At 41.1% G+C, this 14,385-nt stretch overlaps 1 protein-coding gene across 11 annotated transcripts in view; it reads right to left on the bottom strand.

Moving 5' to 3' along the window:
• The window catches only part of LOC100648046 (MAP7 domain-containing protein 1), a 197,327-nt gene that overhangs the window by 153,741 nt on the left and 29,201 nt on the right, over nucleotides 1–14,385 (bottom strand). For 2 of the 11 annotated variants that reach the window (XM_048414401.1, XM_048414407.1), the window contains exon 1: nucleotides 8,641–8,701. The exons of 8 other annotated variants lie outside the window; for them this stretch is intronic. In XM_048414401.1, coding sequence (XP_048270358.1) covers nucleotides 8,641–8,686 — 46 coding nt within the window. In that variant the 5' untranslated portion in view covers nucleotides 8,687–8,701. Of the gene's footprint in view, nucleotides 1–8,640; nucleotides 8,708–14,385 lie in introns of those variants that run through there. One more of the 11 variants, XM_048414404.1, reaches the window with a different exon arrangement.

Below are 14,385 nucleotides of genomic sequence, written 5' to 3'. Positions count from 1 at the left end.
ATTAATCTCAGAGACGTTGCTATCCTACCCATTCTTAAGTACACTTTTCATTATTTTACTTTGTATTTATCGAACAAAAACCTATCTAGAATCCAACCTCACTACATTACCTGAAACCAACCATGAACCAGACTATTAGGAAGTGTCTGACATCTCGACCTCTCTAAGAAAATTACCTTTCTATTCCAAAGTCAGATTTCCAATTCAACATTTCCGCATGGGGGAACAGAACTAGGGAAAATAGAAGAATACCTCGAGAGGAAAAATTCAACGTACCGTGGAGTAGTAGCGATAAGCCTGGTGAAAATCGCGAGTGTGCTCGAGCGCCCGATGGTTCTAGCCGCTAATGAAGAGAAGCCAGTCGGAAAGACGTTGTTCTAGTTGCGTGGCTAAAACGTATACGGGGCGACGTCTTGGCGGTACACGGTCTCTCCTATGCAAAAGGAAATGGGCGAGGGTTGCCACGGTGACGGTAGCCAGCACCCGACCAACAAGGGTCGATACGACCACGTCTACGTCACCGATTCGTTCCCTCGTCCAAAGAGAAGAACCGGCATCTTCGCCGAGCGTGAACGTTTGTTTACCCGCGACAGCGTCCTTGAGGAAAGAGGGCGATCCGAATTTATTCCCCGAACTCCCACATTTCTCCCTGTTTTTTAATGCAACGACAACTGCGGTAAACGCAACCCTTGGAACAACGGTTTATTTGCGAAACGTTTGCAGAATGGCGAAACATAAACTTAGAGCAACCTTGATTTTCTCGTTAATTTCATCTTGGATTCTGGGTTTCGTTCGGTATAAACGAAGTAAGGGGTATTTTAAATAGTAGAGGGGTTGATACGTGTAACGACTGCGTATATTTACATGCAGAAAAGATGGCCACCTATAAAAAGCCACAACTAGGTTACGATCCTGTTTAGATGCTAGAATTCTATCGAAAAACATACCACGATGCTAAACCGAGAGAAGAGTCTTAAAAATCATGTACATAAACTTCAGGGAGGTCGCAAGGACTAATATAAAAAACGTCGTCTTAGCAGGGGAAGCAGATTTCTTAACCAGATCTGGCCTACATTCGAAACGATAGATCCAAGATATTTCGAGAGAAAACTGTCTGGTCGAGAATACGTTGAAAGAAAATTCGACTATGCGGGCAAATTGATTGCACGAAGGACGTAACGATGTCCTCTTGTCCAGGACGATAAAGATGGCTCCGCGCGTCTACGGAAACACGCGATTCGGCGGTCGAATCGTACTTCGAATGCCAAACGGGATTCCGGCGCATCGAACGAAACAACACGGGCTGGCAGACACAGTCACGGATTGTGAAACGTATTTGTTGCGCAAACGAGCCACGAACCGAATAATTTTTGCAATTGAAGGAAAAGATCCGGCTAATCGCGGCGGAAGTCCCGATCGTGCACGGCTTTACGACCGCGGCACGTCCCAGTAACCCGCGAAATACGCCTAACGACGCGAACGAGAGGCATTGTTACGACTACGGGGAAGCATAAAGATAATATCCGACTTTATTGACACCGTCGATCCGTATCTTTCTCTCGGGCCTAGCTGCCGTCCCCCCATTGTCATTACAACGCGCTAGTTTCTACTAGCTGACTTCTATTGTTCCAAACTTGGCGGGGAAGGAGTAAAAAAAAGAACTGCTAATTTTATACATATAGAATAAAACGTTCGACGGGACTTTCTCTTTGAAACGATCTCTACAAAGTAGAACACTACCAAAGCCCGATCCGATCACATAGAAACGTTTGGGGAGGATCGGATTTGAGGTCAGACAAAACACGAACAGGACTGTTGATACCGATCGTGTCGAGTCTATAGTTGAAAGAAAATATTCTACGTCCACCTGAGGACGCTATGTTCGCGCAGCCTGTTGAAAAACGCGATTAAAGAAACGCAAGGTCGAGAACAATGCTCGCTCGTGCCGAACGATCGGCGGTTCAGACCTTCGCGATGAACGTTCGTTTGTTCTTCGCGTACGATAACCACTCTGAGGTCAGGATCTAAGCTCGTAGAAGGGGATTACGGTGCGTTTAATCTGCGTTTTGTCATCGTTCGAGAGCCTAAAGTATACAGCAACAAAGATAGTATACAACAACAAACCACCATTCAACGATTAGACGAAAAACAATCATTCGTTAGTCCGCAGACCTAATTGCATATCAAAGATACGAAGTTCCGACGTTTGTAGAATGATCAACAAGCACTATAGCTCTATGGTTAGGTGGCAACGTCCTAGTCTCGACCAGCTCGTAAGAAACCAACGATAAAACATGACCCACTAGGGCGCTGTAAGTTTAGAGGCTTTGTTAGAATACGTTAAGTAGATCTAGCCGTGGATGAGTCAGACGCATAGGGGAATTTGGTAGATCCGGTAGGTCGGAATGGCTATCTTACGCAGCAATTGGATTAGCTTAGTTTCGAACTGTAGTGAGTCACCCTTACGAGGGTATTCTCGAAGGGGAGTTAAGTGTTGAATAAGCTACGTTACAGCGAGATGGAAAATAAGTTTTTCGGAGCGGTTTTAGCAATATATTGGATAGATCGTAGATGTTATGCGATGGGGGAAATATTATATTAACGTGTTAGCAGAATAGTTTCCTGACCAGAAACTTCTAATTAAATTGAAAATTTCTAAACATAAATTAATTTTACTTGGTTTTGATTCTTGTAGGTGTACATATAATGTAATTCGTGTTTAACATAGATAAAAGAATTAAGGTTTTCTTCTATGTGCCTGGTTGATCCAATAAAAATATTCATAATAATAATTCTCTAGTTATTTGAAGTAGTGTATTTCCATTTAAACGAACTACTTAGCTTTTATTCTATCCTATAATATTACACCCAAAAGATTGGCAATTCGTGTAATGTCGAAATAACCAGATTAAAGGAGGAAACCGAATCTCCTCTAGAACAATCTAAAAGTCTTCACTATTGTTGCTGTACACCGTCCCAGTTTCGAAAATCGCCACGTACGAAATAACTTCGATGAACCTTATTTCATACGTGAGATGCAACCGAATAGAAATACGAACAACAGCTGATCATATACAGAGAGACACATACAGGGTATCCCAGTAATCATAGTACAGTCGGCAAGCAGGCGATTCCACGTGAAAATATAAATCGAAAATATAGAATAAATCTTTTCCGTTTACAGCCTCGTGTAGAAAAGAACTAGGCCGACTATGTTTAATTACGATAAATCTTCAAATTTTATTTTATCGAAAACGAATCGTTCTACGAAAATATTTTATTCGACACCTTTCACTTGCTTCCACATGTAGAATAACCTCGTCAATTATTCAACCCTATTAAATCCAAAATTACCCACGTTCAACTATACTTGACAAATTTTCAAACTCCGCTTTCTTGGAAGTGAATACGTCGTATGAAAAATGTTATCCTACATTTTCGACTTATCCTTTCACGTAAAATCGCTCCTCCTCCGACTGTACCACGATTACTGGGATATCCTCTATAAAATAAGATTCCCGATGACGTGCGTGCTAAGTTGTACACCCTCCTAAATCTTGCCATATTGTACTGTCCTAGTTACGATGCTTGCTGAAAGTATAACTAATTAGATGCTTTCGAAAGTTGCCACAACGTAACAATGTTTTCTCGGATCGTGCCTGAGATACCGACACCTATCGTTTGTAAGTTGAACGAGGAGCCAGGCGTCGACTGAACCGTGGAATATTATCGATTTTAAGTAGATCGCGAGTCATGTTTCGTTTTGACGCACGGAAAAAGGTATACGTCGAGAGAAAAAAAATCCATAACCAACCGGTATTCGACCCCAGCACAACACGAACGGTCATGTTCAAGCAGTAAAGAAGGTATAATACAGGCGTTAGCTGAACCGAACGAAGTAAAATTTCATCGGAATATATTCCACGGAATGCGTATAAGAGCGAAAAGAGAACGCGTTTCACGCACCAGCTTGCTGCTTCGAAGCTATTGGGAACGCACGAGAATACGAAATCGTAGCGATCAATTACGTATGTTATGCATCAAGACCAAAGTACACACGTAAATAGGCTTTTTTTCCATCGACGTCAACTTTCGCTTGCGCATTGGTTTTGTAAAACAACATCGTGTGCAAACAAGCGTTCAAAGTCCGTGAAATCAATTTCTAGGTAAGTTTTTCCGTTTTATTTTATGTACCGTTGTGTTTCTCCCTTTGCACGAACTAACAAACGTTTGGCGAGAACCGACAACCCGCGATATTATCGATATCCAATGCACGCGACAAGTTGAAGGGAATTGCTGTCAGAAGTTGGTAAGTCAGGTGTCGATTGTGGACAGCCTCAAAGTGAAAACGATTTAGTCGGTCGAATCGAAGTATGAGAAAGGAGAGCCGCGCTGTTACGAGACACGTACGTGTCGTATGGAAACGGTGACCTATCTCTCGTGAATGCTTTCACGGCGCATGTGCAATTAGGAGATTGAAATAGGGGCAAGAATACCGTCTATTATCGATTGAGTCTAACTTGAAATTGTCTGTTAATAGATCGAATTGCATAAAGAAAAGAAATATAACGTTGCGAGCCGACGTGCCGTCTAAAAGACGCAAAAAGGGAAAGAAAGAAGAAAGACAGGAATGGATGCAATATATCAATCGTTACGGTACGTTTTGTCAAAGCCAGTTGGGGTTCGGACGAACGAATTTCTGTTTCACATCGCTACGTTCCGCTACCTATGTTCGATTCATCTGTGATTGCACAGAAGGACTGACCTGATTTCGCATGACACTCGTTACACGCGAAGGGTTCATTATGACGGTTTACTTAGAGAGCGTCGTCGTTACTGTCGTTTCGAGTAGACGTGCATGTCAAACGTATCGTTCAGATTGGTGACCAGAACCAAGGGAGAAAAGTAGAGAGCAAGAAACTTTGAAATCCACGGTAAGCAAGTCTATCCAGAATTATAGCTACAAGAAAAGCGGAGAAAAGAGAGCGCTTAAATATTTCATAGGCACGTGAAGCGTAAAGTCAAGAAACTACCCAGCCGGGCCATTAATCAAAAGCGCGCCTCTGCTTCTACGAGGAATCTTCACATTCCTTGACCGCGCCCTCTATCCTTCACGGCAAGTGCATCTCAACGTAACAAGTGCAACCCGGGAGGAATGAGTAATGTCTCAATAAAACGGCATCTCTCCTCGAACACCAGCTACTATACAACTTCCTCGCGATCGATACTACTGAAACGAAACGATCGTTAAGTGGGTCAATTTGTTCCATCCGCGCGGACCTCCATCGATCGATTACGATCTCGAGTTGTGTGATTTACGGACTTCGAATCCACCAGCCCCCGAGAAGAGAAACTTACCTTGGTACCCGTGCATGCCCGATCTTTTGTCACACTTATCGCGGCAAAAGATACGGTTAGCTTCGATATAAGTTCTCATCGAAATTTATAGCGCGTCTTATATCGCGATACATCGATGCTGCTGTTTGTCCTGGACCAAGAATAAAGTGTTCCGATGGCCGGACATGTTTATTCTCTATATATCCTACGGTTTGTGCGATTTCGATCAATATCTTTATGACAACTTCTGTTTTGTTTCTTCTTTTTCTTTTTTCTGTTACCGATCGATGCCAGAAGAGTCAAAATTAACGTTATTGCTATAATGTAACTAGGCATTACATATTATGTAAATTATGAAAAGGCGATAAAGAGGAAAAATATAGAAAAGATTGTAGCGATTGATTAAGGTATACAGACATTACGCTATGAAAGATTTATCGCAACTGCTTTTCAAAGGAACTCAATGATACCGAGAATATATCACGAATGTACGTATTACAAAGTAAAGAAATGCGATTAATAAGATTGCACGTGTCATATTTGGTTTTGTGTTGGTCTCTTTTTATCCTTGAATTATACATCTCGCATATTTTTCATTTTTAACTTTCTCATTTGAGTTTTGCACTTTTGTTAACGAAGTAAAGTAACAGTAAAACAAGTAAATAGAGTACACCCTACAGCGCTTATAAGCGTTAGTAGATAACTACATAAATTAATTAAATCAGCGAGTGCTTTGTGCATAATAAAATTCTGCCAACGATTATCGGAAAACTGTTTGCTTGAAATTAGAAAGAATCCAGCTGTGTATAAAAGCTGTGTTACTAGGTATTAAAAAAGCCCTGTATAATATTTTTTCTTTGAGGTGGATTACTTTCTGTGGAAAGTATCGAATTGATCGCTTTCAATTACCTCTACGTTTAATGAAATTGGATATAAAATGGTCCGAGAAACAAATTCTTCCAGAATAACAGCGAAAGCTTTTAATTCCTAACCGTTTCCAATTCTTCCATTAATTGCATCGTAAGATTAATTAAACGAAACGAACATTGAACATAGGATCTGACAACGAGCAACAAACTTCATTAAAGGCTTTCAGATGAAATTGTCGCAAATAGCGGTTCTCCTTACTCAAGATCGTCGCCAGGATCTTTTCTACGTTGAGCAAAGCTTGCAACCGTTTTAACGAGCAGAAATTACTACAGTCGGATTAACGCCGATGAAATAGGGGAGCCGAACTAGTGAGAAAAAGATAGAACCCGTTTCAACCCGACGTTTGGATAGCAATCGGGTTCGTTTAAGCTGGAACACAAATATACGAGAAAGAAGACGATTAAACTCGAATCTAGGACGCCGGGTTAGAAAAATAATTCGCTTTCTCGTAGTACAAACAGCCGTCCGATTACAAAAAGGCAAAATCCCCGTAACGGTAGCCGATATAATTTCCGTGCTTCCACGATTCGAATTAAAACCTTAGGATAAATTCGTGGAGAAATCGAGGAAAGCGAAACTAAACATTCTCAAACGATGATACGGGAATCGCAAAAAGTGACTGATATCGATATTCATGGAAATAAATATAGAAATAAACAGCCGAAGTAATGAGTCTACAAGTCCGAGTAACGTAGCAATTAACGAACATAATTAAGGTTAATTGACCGTTGCCATGGTTGTAGGTATTAATCGTTTCTCCGTAGCACAGTGATAATTAACGGCAGACGAAGATTTAACGTCTTGTTCTGTTCAACGAGTGGACCATTGCGGTTTGTTATTAATGACATGAGAAAAAAGGAACGGAACACATTTTTATCCTGGCCAGGAGAGAAAGTCGCTTTTTCCGACACGCATAAAATTCATGCAACGTCGAAAATATGCTTCGCGGTTTCTAAAAAGTGCGACGCTTCTCTATGAATCGTCTGCGAAATGGCTAAAAGAAAGCGACGCGGACGTCCGTCTCCAATAACGATCCACAGAACGTCGTCTTATTGAAATAATGCTACGCGACCTTAATTTCTAGGGTTATGAATAATAACGAAACTGCTTTCTTCCTGCAATATGTTTACGAACGACTGAATTTAATGCGAGAGATCGATTAGCTATAGATTGCCCGTCCGCAATCAATTATCGAATATTAGAATTCTAATGGTTATGCGGTTGTTTCGAATAGACCGCTGGATTATAATTAATGAATATTAAAGCGTAGTGTACTATGAATACCAACCACGTCATGAGGAATAACATTAAAAGGAAAAGTTTCGCGTTATAGGAATTTCGTTACTGACACCAATTAACGCAGAGAAAACTCTGCGCAACGCATCGAAACGGGGTGAATACCGCTTTCCACGTATTTTCTTATATCGTTAAAATAGGAAAAATCTATAAATAATTATTAACCGTAATATTTCGTATTAAAAGAGATCATCTCATTTATTCTCAAACATTATGAGGTAGAAAAAATGTAATAGATGTAACGATCGTTACTCGTGGTATTTTAAAATGGGATAGATAAATAAATAAAATGGATATGGATACCGCTTTCCACGTTTTCTTCAACATACATAGAACAAAAAAAAAAAAAAAAGAAGGAACGTAATAGATCTAGTTGCTGTTGCCCGTGATATTTTAAATCGAGAAATAAATAATTAAATAGATAAAACAGCGCGAGTATCGCTTTCCACGATCGTATACTCGAACATTGACTAGATAAAAAGAAATAGACCTAACGATTATCGTCCATGATATATCCAATGGAAACGAGGAAAAATTATATCTATCTCTGACAGTTAATCATTTCGCTCATTCCCGACCTTCGCTCTCCTAGACGAAATCCATGGATCGTACACGTGTAGGAAACAAGGAATCACATTCGTGATTTCGCGTTACAAAAGACACGACCATTATTTCACGGTTACGGGTCATTTTCGTAATAAGTTTCTGCATGGCTGCTACGGCTGCTGCCAGCAGGCACGAAGAAGATGAAGAAGAAGTCGCGCGCGCGTATTGCAATTTGTTTCCACTGGTGGGTTTCATCCCGTCGAGTATTTATTGCGTTACGCTTATTAGGACGAAACGCATAAATGTCAAACGGCCGCCCGATACCGCAGCGGCTATTTTCACCGTACGTATCCTCGCGCCAACGCGTCTCTAAATATCAGGATCCTGGTGAAAGCGCGATCGTACAACGCCAGTCCCTTTTACTTTTTCCATCAGCCATGATAATAACACGCGTAGCTGCACGTTGTTCGATTAAGTTGTTTGCTTAATGTCCAAAGAAAACGTGCGTTTAGAATTTACGCCAGGGTTTACCTGAACGTCTGAATGCATACCCCATTACGGTGAAAGTCTGATCCATCGTTTAACCATCGATCACGCAGGAATCGTTAAATTTGATACAATGGACTCACCTGTAACAAACAGAAAAGAAAACGAATTGTAAAAGTCGATCTACATGGCTAACGGACTATTTTTAAATCGGTTAAAACACAGTGGGGGTTTTTGAAATTCAATAACTGCCTCGACGAACGGTTCTAATCTCGATGAAAATTGGAAAAGTAACAAACGCAAGGAACGATTCTACGCGCCGTTTCTTTTCGATGTTTGCCAATCGTAACGGAGCCAGCGGGACGTAACGAAAAAGGAAGAGAATGTCCGACGTGTTTGTTTGTAATGGAACGGCGGATCGATCGACTGCGTCCTCCCCCAGGGAGAAATTTAATTGAATCATTCGTGGACACTTGTCAATCGTAAACCGGCTGGAAAAACCGCTATGTTTAAGGTGTCGTGGTCCGATGACCGCAGGGGTGCAATTAGTCTTTCCGAGGGGAGAAACGCGCAACTCGAATCGTCCGACATACGCTTGTCCCTTTCAAATCGCAACAATGAGATAATTACCCGAATATCGTAACGGTGATCTCATTGGGATTATACTACTCTTTGCAGTCTTTAAAACGTTTAATTGATATCGTATCTCGTAATTTAGTCTTTCCCTGGCTGTCATTACATGTTTTCGTAATTAAATTAATCTCGATAAAAATGATGCTGCATTCTTTGTAAATTGATGCGACAAAGCGATTAGATATAAAAGTATTTCCTTTCTTTAAAAGAATCTTCGATTCAACGGTTGCTATGTCAAAGTCTTGTATTTACATTGCACGCGCTTATGATTATACTTTATGGTCTAATCTATTAGAAAATTTGAATTCTAAAAATTAGAAACGTTAAAATAAAATTTAAATCATCTTATTGGATCTGGGTTACGATATTCGTACACGTAATACGAAGGAATAGTCGGTCCGATCAAAGAGATCCCTTTTCCCCTGTCGAAATAAATGATCCCGAATAGAAACGGCGCCCATTCGATAAAATGCAACGTCGCTATAGCATGTTTGCCGGCTGTCGCAACGATTACCGACGCGTCAGTGCTCCGCTATACCGACAGTAAAGGAAACTTTCATCACGAAGTTCGAAAGCCTCCACTTCGGAGGCGCAACTCGATCGTTGACCACAGCGCCACGAATATTACGGTGGAAAAAACGCGAACCTACGAGCATATTTGAACCGTGGCGCGTAGTCACGCCTCTATCCAAAAGACTGCTTTTAGAGCGGCCGTTGTTAGGTGGAATCGAGAAAGACGACCCATCCGTACGTAAAATTAGAACCCCACATGCTACGCAAGATTCGCATTCCCTTCGTTTATCCTATTTCTCTACTTGTTCGTGCCTCGAACACCCTTGATTCATCATGCTTTTGTTTACCTCCCAACGAGGCGCGAAAGCATTTAACTTTTAACGCGATCGTCCATAGAGTATATTCGCTGCAAGAATCATAGCTACAATATAAAAAGCTGAAAGTTTATTTGCGAATAAATCTAATAATTGCTGATTGCCACAATAAACTGAATGCGCTAATTCCGCTGTATATATTTTGCCTTAATCGTCTTTTAATTAGTAAATACGTAAGATATTTCGAAGTCGAAGGTTTTGAATGAAAGGTTTCGAGACAGTAGATGCTTATAGGGGCTTCAGAATTTTGAATTTTAAACGAAGTTAGAGAGTGGAGAGAATGGAATTCCTGATGCAGCTCGACGCTCCATTTACCATTCTATGATTAAATCTCTTAACTCCGGTATTACGTTGGCAGAGTGACCCGGTTGTAGATTTAGTAGCTGACGTTTCTCTAGTAGCCCGTGAAGGCAAATGAACGCAACCGTTCGACGTATAATTCTCGTAACAAAACTCCGATAGCGATTAAGCACAAGTAATATCGTGATAAGGTTTCAACACGCACAAGGAATTGGTCCAAGAATGGAACTGGGTAAATTACCACGTCGTTGTCGGGACTCGTACAAGTACTGTTTCGAATACGCTTTATCGTTCCCTTGGCTTTATCAGTAACCAACTACACAGCTTTAAATTCGCTAGATCCTTCAGTTGCTACGTTAATTCAATAGCAACTGAACTATGAACAAGATTTCTTTTCTTTCAACTTAATGATCGAAAGTTTCGATCTAGCAAAAAGCTCGATTTACATCCGAGAAACGTTCACCGAGGGAAGAAGAAATGTTTCTCGATCAGCGCCTAAGTAGCAACGACCGTCGTTACTATTACCTAACCTAGAGCAAGTTGTCTAATCGTGAGAGAATGAAGCGCATTCTAATACCTGCAAGGCCTAATAGTTGCAAGTTAGGGGACCAATTACTCGCAGCAGTGGCTGCACAATGGATGCAAAACGGCCGACACAGCTAGGAGAAAGATAGACGAAGGACGTGAAATGGAACGGGCCGAAATACGAGTACAACGGTGGTAATTAACGGTTGTAAAAGCGAACTCTCAGTAAACAGAGGCACGAGTAACGACCACGGTGCGACACGATTCTTAGAACCAGCCACGAACTGACCTTTTTCCTGCTTCACTTTCGAAAATATTCAGACAGACGCGACGGATGGCTTCGTACGTTGTCACGATTTTTCTTCGCGCAGAGATCTACACACGCGTTTAAAAGTTTAACCCCTCTCGATAATAATATCCGTGATAGACCGTCGAGCACGATCGCTATTTTAATTAGACAGACATTAAGCAGTAAATTGCGCGATTCTGGTCGATTAAGCGGAGAACGATTAAAACCAAGTTTCATAACGTACGCAAGAAAACGATGTGAAAAGAAGAACAAAGTATAAAAATACGGCAAAGATTATACGCTGTTTAATCTGATACGGTGTGTTCACGGTATTTCCTCTCTTTCTTCTAACGATTATTGCCAGAAACGTGACTGCATATGTGACTGTAATGACCCTACCGTTCCCGGGGTCAGCTAATTAACCATAATCTCGTTGCCATTTTGCGAGGCCTGTTATACAAAGCGGACAGCACGCTGAGTGCATTCAGTTGTTTCCTATCGGAAATTCTTGCGTCTGTATAATTTAACGACCGACTTGCCTTCGCGTCTACCGGTTTGCAACGTAGTCAAGTAGAAAATTTATGGATCTCGACAAGTGTTTCCTCGATAACCGATTGTAAAACGATTTTTATTACAAAAAGAAAGAAATCTTCTCTTCGAAGATTCACCTCTTGACAAAGAATATTCAAAAGAGAATAGAAAACCAAAAGATGAGAACTAGAAACTAAGCAAATTCTGACAAGAAGAAAACTATGATACCGTGTGTCCAACTTAGGCCCCGTTTCCACGGATTATTTAAACAGGACAGACGAGTCTTGCATCACTTGGCGGTTCGACGAACAGATTGCGATAGATTGCGCGAGAGGAAGGAAGCGATCGAAAAGCTAAGGTGGTAACCTTACTCATTAGCGGTCTAATTACAAACCGGTCGGAACTTCTCCGTTAACCGCACAATTACGCGTTAGGCAGGACCTTGCATCTAGTCCGGTCAGATACGTAGCAGCTTACGGACTTGGTTTATCATAGAAACACGCCACGGTGAGATAGTCGTACAACTTTTGACTCTCTTTCCTCGTGTTTCACCGAACCGTATCATTATCCTGGCTTTCGAAACGACAACCAATTCGATACTTGAACGCGCGAGCGTGTACTTTGAGAAATTGTTCCGACTGAATGAAACGCGTGTAAGCTATCGTTTGGCCGTCGGCTACTACTTTTGTGAACACCGAAACGGAGCAATAACGATCGCCCACGCACGTGCGCCGTATATATTTCTACGTTATATAACGAAATTAAAAATTACGAAAAAAAAAATCCATACGTACAAATAAGATATATTTACTGATTTTCAAACTCATAGTACACTCCAATGTATCGTTTAGAAATTCTATCTGATTACAGACAGATACTAGTAGGAAGATATCGAAAGTCGGTAACTATAAACAGCTATCGATCATCGATCGGCAATAATTACGGTCTTTAATAGTTTATGGCGAAATTACGGGACTGTTAGAATTTACAGGATCGGGAGACCACGTTTGTCGGGATTTCGAGGATCGTAGCGCGTCGATTAACGATCATCAGCGATCGATAATAGCAGTAAACGTTAGAGCGGAGGGTACGATCTTCTCGATCGATCACGAGCGAACACGGATCGTATTCCGATCGACGGTTCGTAGGATCGTAGCCTGTCTGCCGGTGACCTCGATCTTTCTTAGGTTGTCACGATATAATTGTTATTACGTGTCCGTGAACGGGCACGGGCCAGACACTGTGGCGCTCGTGAACTCGTCCGATCGATTTGCTCGGCATCGCTCCGTGCTAGATAATGTCTCGTGAACTTAAACATCGCGCGTCGTGTCCCATTTCCTCCGTGAGTCATGCGTTACCGACATTTCCATTTTTCCTTTCGTTCTCACGAGCTCAAGTAAACAAAATTGTTTGTGTATTGTAAACTGTGTTTGTGAGAAAATGATTTATGACGCGACTGACGAGAAACTGAATTTTTCTGCACTTCGGAGAAAGTACGAAATGGAAGAAACGTAGAGGTTGTTCGCAGATTGGATCCGACGAACGACGAAAATAACAGCGCGCGAGGAAGAAAAACCGGGGAGATTTGAAATATGGATATACTTAGCTGTGACTCGTAAATACGCTACATCTTGCGTACTGTTTTTTCAGTCAGTGGAATATCGCTATTATTAAACTAAAGCAAAGATTTAAGAATACATAGTATCTAGAATATCCGGAAGATCGGATTAACATTCAAATTAAAGTTGAATACAGAGAAGAATAAGATCAAATGAGATAAAGATTAAATTCAGAATACAAAATTATCATTTGTACGAAGCAAGAGCAAAATCGTCAAGAATAATTAAAAAAAAAAAAACGACAAGGACATTGTTTGCCTGTATACGGGTTAAAATGCCATAACAAGATGTCCCATAGGCGACTCTCCCGTTTGGCACAAGATCGTAGAACGTAGAAATCTATCGATCGTCTATAGACTACAGTCTGCAGCGTATGCGACGAGACGCATACAATGAACAGAACAGCGCACTGTAGGCGGACACATGGGAATATCTGCATGGAAACCTTGTAAAGTCTGTTCTCAAAGAGCCATAGTTGAAACACGTGGGCACCGATATCTACCTGATAAAGATTTCACCATAAATCAGAGTTAACGCACGGAGAACGGTAGCTGAGCCAAGTCACGATTCGTGAATGAAATGTCCGAGGAACGAATCGAATAAGTCGACTTCGTTCCAATCGAAAGAGCGGATTGTTGAAATATGAATATCGGAGTTTGCTTATGAACGATGAATCGGATATCCGCGAACGCTAAAACAAATTTGCTTTGAAAGTTAGAGGATACAAGAGTTCTTGCAAAATACGTGGAACTTCACCAAGTGACTCGATAAATTAACAATGGTTTCTTTTTTCTTCTTTTTTTTCCTTCTTTTAAATTATCACAAATTGCGGTAGCGTTACGTAACAATAATGTTGCGCGTTACATAGTAACAATTTGTATTTAACCAAGACACGTTTGTCGACGAGTGGCGCCATCATCAGTCGGTTAAAAATAAGCATGCTAGACATGAAAAAGAGGCAGCGCCTTCAGACGACGGACATGACATCACTGGCGTGCCAAATACT

The sequence above is a fragment of the Bombus terrestris genome, chromosome 2, assembly GCF_910591885.1.
Source record: "Bombus terrestris chromosome 2, iyBomTerr1.2, whole genome shotgun sequence".
NCBI lineage: Eukaryota > Metazoa > Arthropoda > Insecta > Hymenoptera > Apidae > Bombus > Bombus terrestris.
This window is presented reverse-complemented; position numbering and strand designations above follow the sequence as displayed.